General features: G+C 36.8%; 1 protein-coding gene across 2 annotated transcripts in view; it reads right to left on the bottom strand.

Annotated features, from left to right (window-relative positions):
• Positions 1–908: 908 nt before the first annotated feature.
• Positions 909–11,151, bottom strand: part of rab41 (RAB41, member RAS oncogene family) — a 37,190-nt gene continuing 26,947 nt past the window's right edge. For both annotated transcript variants that reach the window (XM_073058147.1, XM_073058146.1), the window contains exons 5-8: positions 7,761–7,872; positions 6,690–6,783; positions 6,012–6,078; positions 909–3,776 (exon numbers count right to left, since the gene is read on the bottom strand). In XM_073058147.1, coding sequence (XP_072914248.1) covers positions 3,712–3,776; positions 6,012–6,078; positions 6,690–6,783; positions 7,761–7,872 — 338 coding nt within the window. In that variant the 3' untranslated portion in view covers positions 909–3,711. The remainder of the gene's footprint in view (positions 3,777–6,011; positions 6,079–6,689; positions 6,784–7,760; positions 7,873–11,151) is intronic.

Here is an 11,151-nt window from a genome sequence, read left to right as displayed (position 1 = left end):
AATCATCAGGACAGGTAAGGTATGTGGAGGGGGGGGAAGGTTGTGGTGAATATAATTAATGCTGGCAAGTGGGATTAATATTGATAGGTATGATGAAGGACCAGCTTTTACGCTTGCAACTCTTATGACTGAAAATTGCATAGTTGCTCCCTGAATTACCGATTTTATTGCCTCCTCTCTAGACAGTACATATTCTGCAGACAGAACTTAAATAATCCTTAAGGTTTATAAGTGTCAGTTTCCAGCAGCTATCTCACTTTTGTTTTGATATTTTTCTTTGTTGAATGCACAGTAGAACCCATTTTCAGGGTTCTTAAGGATCCACATTATTACCCCAATTTTCATCTTTCTAAATTGTGTTTGTATACTTTAGCTAACAGGAGCATTATTTATTTAAAGGCAAGAAAATAATTTGGCATTCATCTGATGTAGTATTTATAGGTAGCTTATGTATTTACTGTGATGCATTTATGCATATACTTACGGATTCCACCACAAAAGCATCCGTGCAATTTCTTGCTGTTGTCACTAACAATCATTCAATTATGTCCACTTAATTGATGTATTTTTCTCTTACATAGAAGTTTTGCTGAACATGTAATGGTGAGGTCCTAGTTTCTATCTACATATTTTAAGGCTATTCAGCAAAGTAGTTGCAATTTTTTTGGAAAAAAATATTATGCAACCAGCTACAACTAAAAGGAAAGTCTCAAATTGCTGATAAACCTTCATTAGAGCATTAAATTGCAAAAGCTGATGGGAATGTAGTACTTTCTGCACAAGTTTCAGAATTTCAGCATTCACTATTTTTTCTATTGGCTGTAATCCAAAATTAGGTACACAACAACCAATTATCCCTGATTTTTAAGGCACACAGATGAACATTCAAGGAAACCTGACACAAAAAATGACCAGGGGTGAAATGGCTCATTTTATTGTGTGATACAAGGATGTTACTTTACAACCTTAATACAAATAATCTAATAACTAGCTGTAATGAGATCACTTATTACAGGAAATATGAAGACATAAGTAGCTTCTTTATTACATAGTTGGTGTCAATGAACTATTTGAATGACATGACATTTATCTTTGCAAGACTTCAGACACAGGTACACAAGGGCATAAACTTCATTAAAGAAGAGTGGGTTAGTGTCTTACTGCCTTTCCAAAGATTTTAAACTGGCAAATGCATACACAGACATGAGAACATTATAATTGTTAAGTATTTACAACAAAAAGACAATTGTTCTAAATATTCAAAAAATACATAACTGGTGGAGGATGCTCAGGTACTTTGCCTGCAGATATTTTCCATTCTTTTTGGCTGTTTTCAAATTATTCAACAGAATATCCTTCATCACTGGCCTCCACAGATTGCATTAGAATACCAACAATCGTTGTCATGACATATAGGAAAACTGCATTTTGTATAACAGTTGCAACTTCATCCTTACAAACCTTCACCATCGAATGAAGCTGATTAGACATGGTAAAGTTCAAATGGAGTATTCACTGAGTGACAAAATCAACCCATTAACTGTGTTCCTATCCTTCCAAATAAGGGTGTATTGCTCATTTAAAAGTGTGATTAAAGATGCAAATTTCAAACGAGACACAGTGAATCACTGTACTTTAGTGATGCTGTGATCATTTTCAAATATCCTGTATCCTGTAACAATGTTTGAGCATAGAATGCTACATCCAGAATCCTACATCAATTATTTATGGCTCATTTCATTTATCCAGCTTTTTATTAACATTTTATTCTATGCCAGTTAATTTTTAAATAGAAATGGAGGATTTCTGGAACCAAAAATCTCTAATTATTTAAGGGGACAATGATATCACATACTCTCTAGTTACAGGTATAAAAATATTTACCAGAACTAGGTTAATTTCAAGTCGACCAATGAGTTAAAATCAACCATTACATTTTAATATTTTCCCCTTTGGTTAAATAAATAGCAGCTAGAATGAAGAAAGAGCATTGGTCAGAATCTGTTTAATCTGCACCTCTGGTAGGACTATGATAGAAAATGCTAAATTAGCACTAACATTATATCAATTTGAAGTGACCTTATGCACAGCATCCCATAAAGAATATTTATACTGGAAGGAACATGGGCGGCTCAAGTGTGCATCACACACAGTCTTATAGGGGGAGTAAGCCAAAAGCTATGATTAGTTGAAAACAGTAATTACATCAAAATATTGTCCATAGCAAATACATTTAAGAATTCACATAATCCACTAAAAGGATTCCAAAATTGAGGCATTCACATAAATACTTTGCTGTAAAACTGAACTTGCTAAAGGACAAATCTCATGAAATATCAATATTAGCCCCTCCTAAATCTAAACAACAGGTACACATTACGCCTTTAGTACAGAAGCTGTGCAGAATCTATACATAACTATAAATTGTAACTCACCTGGAGAATGTTTACTAGTAAACTGTTAATTCACAAACAAAGCGGTGTACAAAGCTGTTATTTCAAGTAATATTTATTCTATTTTATCACTGATCTTGCATTAAAACATCCTTTCAACTACAGCAAGGCTATTCAGAAAGACTCCATTTAGTCTCAGAGCATTGTGGCTCAATACAGAAAATTATAATCAAACACCGTGATCACTTGGACATTTTCATCAACAAATAAAATTCTCAAATATCCTTTCTCAGCAAAATCATAAACATTACTACATATTTAACACTTTTTATTAAAACTGCCTATGAAACAAATATTCGTTTAGAATACAAAATTGCTGATTAATTTTGTAAATTAAATCTATTGGGGCTATTTGAAAAGAATCCTCTATTTTGATATCGACCAAGTAACTTAAGGAAATAGTAATTTAAAAAAATTCTCTATTGTTTAACCATTTCATCACATGTCACAAAATTAATTTATAAAGCATAATTTTTATTAGTTATTTGAAGAGTACCTAAAGCCATAATCACTGCCTTCTTTGGAAGGAAGACTGAGTGGCTAATCAGAGGAAAATCTTTAATTACTTCAAAGACCACTGCATTCCTCGTCTGCACTTGAGCTCCATATGCTTGTGCACATATGATAAAGCATGAGATATATTCAGAAGATGTCAAATAATTAATCCTGCATTGCATCTTTGCTCAATGATAGAAAAATCAAGACTGCTATGCCAATGGATTGTTGGAAGGCTGCTCCAATATATTACAAATCACCCAAGGCAGCATTCTAGATCAATTAGATACCAAGAGTCTTGTGGAACACATGTTGCTCTGATACTCTACCACCATCATAAAAGCATTCTCTGTGGTCAAACCAACATCAGCACCTCAGCTCATACTCATATCAGGACTTCATCACAGACAATTTTTCCTTTTTTGAAAATCTGATACAGCAACATCTTTGCATATTCACACAAACATTTTACATCGTGCACACATTTCTGTACAATGTAGAGGACTGCATCGCTCAGTGTTAAGAGTGCAATACATAACATAACAAAATCAAACTCGATCTCAGATCTTAAATAAACCATGCAGCTGAAGGAAATGAAATTGAATTTTCTGAATGAAGCTCCTGGTGTGTTTGACACCTCGGTAGCAGCACGTTCACACATTACCGAGCCAGCACACCATTAAGAGGGAGCAAGGTGGCTAGTCAATGACTGTAATGCAATTGGTGATGCTGGCTAATAAGGAACAGTTTGATTGTGCCAGCATTAGCAGGAGCAACCACCCTCGTTGATTGGCGGTTCAGGTGGTTTCTCCAGTTTGATGTCAATCACTGTGTAGCTAGAGTTAAGGAAATGTTTATCTTAATATCCTGCATCTATACCAAGGATATAGAATAATCACGGCAACCCCTAACCAAAGTATATATACTAATAATTGCATAACTTTTTTTTCTTCAAACGTAGCCCCAGCATTTCTTTGTATTGATTTTGATTTTGATCTGCTAAATTCTTTAGCCAACTGCTCTAAAACAGTATTTTAACCACATGTAAAGCTCAATGATATTCAACCTGCTTGGGCAACTCAGTAGCAACTTGTAGAACTCTATCAAATTGTTTATTTAGACAAGCATGTTCTACAAGGAGAGAAGGTTCATACGATCCACAAGGCCAAATGGCTCCAAAAGTGGGGGGTCCAGTGTATAGCCATAGTAAGTGGAAAGTCTTCAGCACTTGGAAAAAGCAAATTTGTGTTTAATTTTTAGGATCTGTTATACATGAAGCTCAAAGGTCATTGGTATCACACGGGAATTCAAATTTACCGGGAAGAGAAACAACATTAATGGCTGGGCCAAAGTAGGTTTGCAATCAGTTTGGAAGGAGATTAGTGCATAGAGTTGAGGATTTCTCTGGTCCCAAGTAAAAGATAAATTAAAACAGTGCTGATGTCCATGAGCTATCAACCACTCAATCAGATCCCCCCCCTTTTAATGTGTTATTAAAGATCGCTTTTGTATGAGTAGCCTGTGCCTCTCATTGTTCCTCCCTACAAAAATGACAAGATTAACCACTTGTTCACCTCGACTCTATCACAATCATTCAATAGCTAGCACTGCGATTTAACTACTGACCCACCACCATCAATGACCACCCAAATCTTAGCATCATCTGAAAAAGTACGATTTCAGTTGTCAAGTTAAAATGCTAATATGAAAGCATACAAATTACTAGGTCTAACTTTGTTTTGAAACCTTGCCAAAAGATTACCAGCAGTGGTTTTCCAAACTTCTCCAACATGTTGACATCTTGTTTGAAGTTGTGGTTCTTTTAATAGACAATAGACAGTAGGTGCAGGAGTAGGCCATTCGGCCCTTCTAGCCAGCACCGCCATTCACTGTGATCATGGCTGATCATACACAATCAGTACCCCGTTCCTGCCCTCTCCCCATATCTCTTGACCCCGCTATCTATAAGAGCTCTATCTAACTCTCTCTTGAATACATCCAGAGACTTGGCCTCCACTGCCTTCTGGGGCAGAACATTCCACATATCCACCACTCTTTGGGTGAAAAAGTTTTTCTGCATCTCTGTTCTAAATGGCCTACCCCTTATTCTTAAACTGTGGCCTCTAGTTCTGGACTCACCCATCAGTGGGAACATGCTTCCCCTCCAGTGTGTCTTTTAACTTCACCTGCTGCTTGAGATATTTATGTGCATTCTGTGAATCCATGCAGAATTACCAAGCTATCTGACAGGACAAAGTTCTCTCATTCTTGAATTATTTTCAAACTTGGAAGTTATTAAAAAAAATTATCTTGCTCATAGTTCAAGAGGGTCTTACTGTATAGTCACCAGAAGTCAAAGCAAGTTCACCCAACCCCAATAAATAAACACGGCTGTCATGTGGAATAATTATCAGCCTGTTCAGCAAATGAGTCTGTTTTCTTTTTGCTCAGCTATTTTTGGCCAGAGTAGCCCATGTCTGTGACTTTCTCATCAAAATTCCTCCCCCACCCTGCCCAACATCATCCCTCTCACCACTAGTCTCTAAACATTATTGTAATCATCTTTGGGCAAATAGCTTGATTCTCATTTCTGCAAAATTAAAACAGGATATGATTGTTCTACTCAACTGGAAGGAATCAGAACTGGATGTGGTTCTGCCTCAAGGAACCAAAGATTAATCTTTCAAAAACAGTGAAAAAAACCACTTGTTATAGTGTTAGAATCTCATGAATTTGAAAATCAGTGTACATTCATAACTTTATTCCTCCCTGTTGGTTCCAAAATGGGAAGCAGTAAAATAGTCAATTTTGAAAAATAACTAACTTAGTACAAATTGGAAGCAATTAACTGAGCAACAGGTCAATATCTTGCCATGACTTGGAAAAGAAAAAACAGGAATGTATTCCATATTATGGAATGTTGACATTTCTAGCCAGCATTTACATTCTCAATCTAGCTAAGATGATTATTATTAAGTGCTATCCTAACAGACAGAATGAAAACAACCAACCAGTCTTGTTTGACTTTGTTCTAACTTATAACTAGATATTCTTAAAGGATACTGTCTTCTTTGCTCTTTTCAGGTGCATTGTCCATACCAGGAAGTGCAGCAGCTACACGCCGGAAAAGCTACAAGATAAGAATAAAAAATTAGCGACTAGGGAAAGGTTATCATGGTCGACAAAAGTCAAACTATGAAAACAAAATAACATTAGTTTTAGGGGAGTACACAGTGTCTATAGTCTATACTTGTCACAAACTGTCCTAAGTTTGCCTTAAAAAGTTCTTTTTTGGTTCTCTATCAACAGGCTTGCATTAATTAAATTAATTAAAGGGGACAATGAGGAGATTTAGGAACTCTGACTTAAACAACAGACAATGTAGGAATAATTTTTTGTGGGGGGGGTGTTAATATTACAGAGAAGTAATAATGGCATGTAGATACAGCTTTTGAAAGAATTCTGAAACCAATAAAAAACAAATCTGAAGATGCAATAAGCTGGAAACACCTGTTATTGTTTGTAGTGTAGAACACTCCTTTGGAACTGAGGGAAAGTGTTGAGCGTTTAGAGTTTAAAGCAAGCTGAAGGACAGTGAGGAAACATTTAACAGGGTTTTCTTTTCACAAATGATACTCTGCATACTTCACAATAACCCGTTTGTAAATTCAGAGCAACAACTGTTTGGTACAAATCAAATTCTAGTGAAATTTTAAATCCCTTTCAATTTCACAGACATACCTGCTTGACATTATATCCTGCTTTAGCACTGGTTTCAATGTACATTACGTTTAGCTCCCTGGCTTTCCTCTCACCTTCTTCCATGGAAACCTGCCTACAACAATGTAAATGCAAAAAAAATTAGCAAACAATCTAACTGTAAGGAATTGTAGCATACAGTTAACTGTATAAATACTAAAAGGAACAAAATCTTTTCTATTATACTTTATTTGTGCCAAGACATCATGATTGATAACTGCTTACTCTCTCCCTTCAAGGTTAAAAGATAGTTGGCAAAACACAATGAGTTTTGATGTCACCAATATAGTTTGTTTAGTGCTTCCAATCATGGCCCAACTTTTGTGCATGTTACATGGTTTAGTTGGTCTTAAGTTTATTTGTAGGTATCCTTCTTCTACTGGCTAAATGGATGCTACCAAAAAGCTTTTATTAAAGAATTACTAAATATACTGGCAATTCAATTTTCCAGAGTAGGCAATCACAATTTGCAAGGATGTATCTCATTGCTTAGCATGCAAGCTCCTTTTCTAATTTTTGTATCTCATTGGCAAGTGCAGACTTGTTACTAACTTGAAGTGTAGAATGATTTCTGTTTCATTTCACTCTTTCTGAATACTTTGCTTATTATACAAGATTTTGAGTATTTTTTAAAGCTTCATCCTCAAGAATACTATGTTTTATTAAACCTGTAGTGCTCACACCCTATGTGGCATGCCGCCCAAATTACCTCCTCAATACAAATCAAACCTGCAGCCACCATTATATCATGAATCAAATGAAACTGCTGAATGTCAACATAAGTTCACAGTTTTGGATAGGATCCCTTTAAGTCTACTTCTGACAATCCTACTCAAAGATCTGAATTTTGACAAATGATCTTAAAAACTGGTGATGTCACATTATATGGTGCAGATCTGAGGAGAGGAATACCTATAACTTGATAACCTGGTTTTACAGTAGAATTAACTATTAAGATTCAGCGCATACCAAATTATTCCATCTTTAACTTCAATTAAAAAATAATACATGTGGAAGCATAAAAGTACATCCAATACACCGAACAGCTGTTACCTTTTATCTGCCAAATCAGTTTTATTTCCAACTAACATAATGATGACATCACTTCCCCTTTCTGTCCGTACATCATCAATCCACTTTGAAGTCTGTTGGAAAGAGTTCAAATCTAGAGATTGTAGAGAAAAAGTGAAAAGAAAAACAGAGAATCTAAGAATATATCAATGTAATTTGATAAGTTTAAATGCTAGCACTGGCTGTTACTAACCAACAGCAGACATTACATTGGTAGCTTAATGTGGAACTCAATTCCATTCTGCTATGCAATGTGATCACTTTCTGCCAAAATGGTAAAAGCCTTTGCATAAAAATGAAAGATTATGAAGAATTACTTGTCCTATTGAACAGAAATTAAAGGAAATCTGGCAAAAATAAACTTCAGCTACTCTCACAATTAAGTTGCTACTTGAAATGCATTCTTGTTACTATGATGGCTGAAGGTTTCTCCCATCATTGCTCTGTTCATAGTAACACACACAAGATGCTGGAGCAACTCAGCAGGTCAGGCAGCATCTATGAAAATGAATAAACAGTCGATGTTTTTTGGGTCCAGACCTTTCTCAGGACCAAAAAGGAAGAGGTATACGTCAGAATAAAAAGGTGGGGGAGGGGAAGGAGGATAGCTTGGAAGGTGATAGCTGAAGCCAGGTGGGTTGGAAAGATTAAAGGCTGAAGAAAGAATCTGATAGGAGAGGAGAGTGGACCATGCAAGAAAGGGAAGGAGAAGAGCTGGGAGGAAGAGATAGGCAGGTGAGAGGGTTCAGACTTGGGAACAGAAGAGTGGTGGTGGTGGGGGGGGAATTTTTTTTTTAAACTGGAAGGAGAAATTCACATTCATGCCACCAGGTTGGAGGTTACCCAGATGGAATTCAAGTTGACAGATTAAGAAAATGGGCAAAGTAGCAGCAAATGGAACATAGTATCAGGAAATGTGTGGCCATGCATTTTGGTAGAATAAGTAAAAGCATAGACTATTTTCTAAATGGTGAGGAAATTCAAAAATCTGAGGTGTAAGTCGGTCTTGGGACTCCTTGTACAGGATTTCCTAAAGGTTAATTTGCAGGTTGAATCGGTAGTGAGGAAGGCAAATGTAACATTATCATTCATTTTGAGAGGACTAGAATACAAAAGCAATGATGTAATGCTGAGGCTTTATAAGGTACTGGTAAGGCCTCACTTAGGAGTACTGAGAGCAGATTTGGAGCCCTTATCTAAAAGATATGCTGATATTGGAGAGGGTTCAAAGGAGGTTCATGAAAATTATTCCAGAGTGTTTGATGGCTCTGGGCCTGTACTCACTGGAATTAAGAATGAGGGGGGATCTTATTGAAACTTATTGAATGTTGAAAGGCCTTGATAGAGTGGATGTGAGAGGATTTTTTTTGATATATGTGTTGGGGGAGTCTAAGACTAGAGGACATAGCCTCAGAATAGAAAGACATCCATTTAGAATGGAGATGAGGATGCATTTCTTTAGCCAGAGTATGGTGAATCTGTGAAATTTGCTTCCACAGGCTACTGTGGAGGCCAAGCCATTGGGTATATTTAAGGCAGAGGTTGACAGATTCTTGATTAGTCAGGGTATGAAGGGATACAGGGAAAAGGCGAGAGACCAGGGCTGAGAGGCAAATGGATCAGCCATGATGAAATGGCGGAGCAGACTCATTTGGCCAAAGGGCCAATTCTGTTTCCTATACGTTATGGTTTCTCATTATGGCATTGTTCCTCCACCCTGAGGATAGCCTCCTTGATACGAGGCGGCCATGGACAGAACAGGAATTAAAATGTTTGGTGGATGGAGCAGAAGTGCTTGACAAAGTGGTCCCCCAATTTATGAAGGGAATGTAGAGGAGGCTACATCAGGAGCACTGGGCACAACAGAGTTATGTCTTGCATGAAATGCTCAAAACTGCTGCTATAACAACTGCTGCCAACTCTTTCTATCATCACTTTACCCACAAATCCATTCCACTCTTTTGTACTTACTTTTATTTTCCACCATCTCCAGTGTTTCCTATATGACTCTCCCTAAGCATTAGCTTGATCAGTGGTGGGATTTTTAAACTGAATATTTGTTCTTCTATATCCCAAGAATGAAAAAGATTGGATATTGTTACCATTTAAGGCACCAAGAGTGATACCAAATGTTAAAAATAGGATGTGTTCTTCAGAGATGCTGACAATAAAAATTAAAATTGCAGTGAAACTGCTCTAATATTTATTTGCCATTTCTAAATAATTTCACAAGATTCTACAAGTCGATAAAGTGGTAAAGAAGGCATACAGAAGGCTTGACTTCATTGGTAGGGGTGTTGAGTACAAGAGTAAGGAAATCATACTATATAAAACTCTAGTCAAACTGTACCTGGGAGTAAGTTCTGATTGTGCCTTTATAGGAAGAATGTGTAGACTGTGGAGAGGGTGCAGAAGAGGGTATGGGCTATAAGAAAAGGTTGGACAAACTTGGTTTGTTCTCCCTAGAACACTGGAGGTGGCCAAGGAAACATGATGGAGGTTTATAAAATGATGAGAGATATAGATAGGGTAGAGAGTCCAAATCTTTTCTTCAGCGTAGAGATGTCAAACACTTTTTTAAGGTTGGATAATTCATGCAGAGAATGGTAGGTGCCTGGAGTAGGTTACCAAAAGTAGTGGTGGAAGCAGTTAGGTTGAGTTTAAGAGGCTGTTAGATAGACACATGAACATGAAAGAAATGGAGGGGCATGGATGACACACAGGACCAAGATGATATTTAATTTAAATTGGCATGAGGATCCGCACAACATTGTAGATAAATAGCTTGTCCAGTGCTGTACTGTTTTATGGTCATTCTTGTTGCAAATGATATACGAGATAATATGAACTGCAAGATATTCATGATTAGGTACATAACTGACCAGAAGGTGGTTAATTCTTCACATCTGTAATTGGGAGATAGATTAACATTATAACACACTATGTTATGTTTTCATGATGTACACTTTCAAACATTGAAACTTTACTGCAAGTAAAAATTCTTTAAATTCCTCTGTCCTGTGCCCAGCATGTAAGTGCAATTACAAAGAAAACATGGTAGCACCTCTACTCCCTTAGGAATTTGCAGAGATTCGGCATGACAACTAAAACTTTGACAAACTTCTATAGTGTAGTGGAGAGTATATTGATGGGCTGCATCACAGCTTGTTATGGAAACACCAATGCCCTTGAATACAAAATCCTACAAAAAGTTGTGGATATGGCCTAGTCCATCATGGGTAAAGCCCTCCCAACTATTGAGCAGATCAACATGAAACAGTATCATAGGAAAGCAGTATCTATCACTAGGGACCTCCACCACTCAGGGCCTGCTCTCTTTTTGTTGCTGCTATCAGGTGGTACAGGAGCCTCA

The sequence above is a fragment of the Hemitrygon akajei genome, chromosome 10, assembly GCF_048418815.1.
Source record: "Hemitrygon akajei chromosome 10, sHemAka1.3, whole genome shotgun sequence".
Taxonomy (NCBI): domain Eukaryota; kingdom Metazoa; phylum Chordata; class Chondrichthyes; order Myliobatiformes; family Dasyatidae; genus Hemitrygon; species Hemitrygon akajei.
The sequence above is the reverse complement of the archived record's forward strand: the minus strand, read 5'-3'. Positions and strand labels throughout refer to the sequence as shown.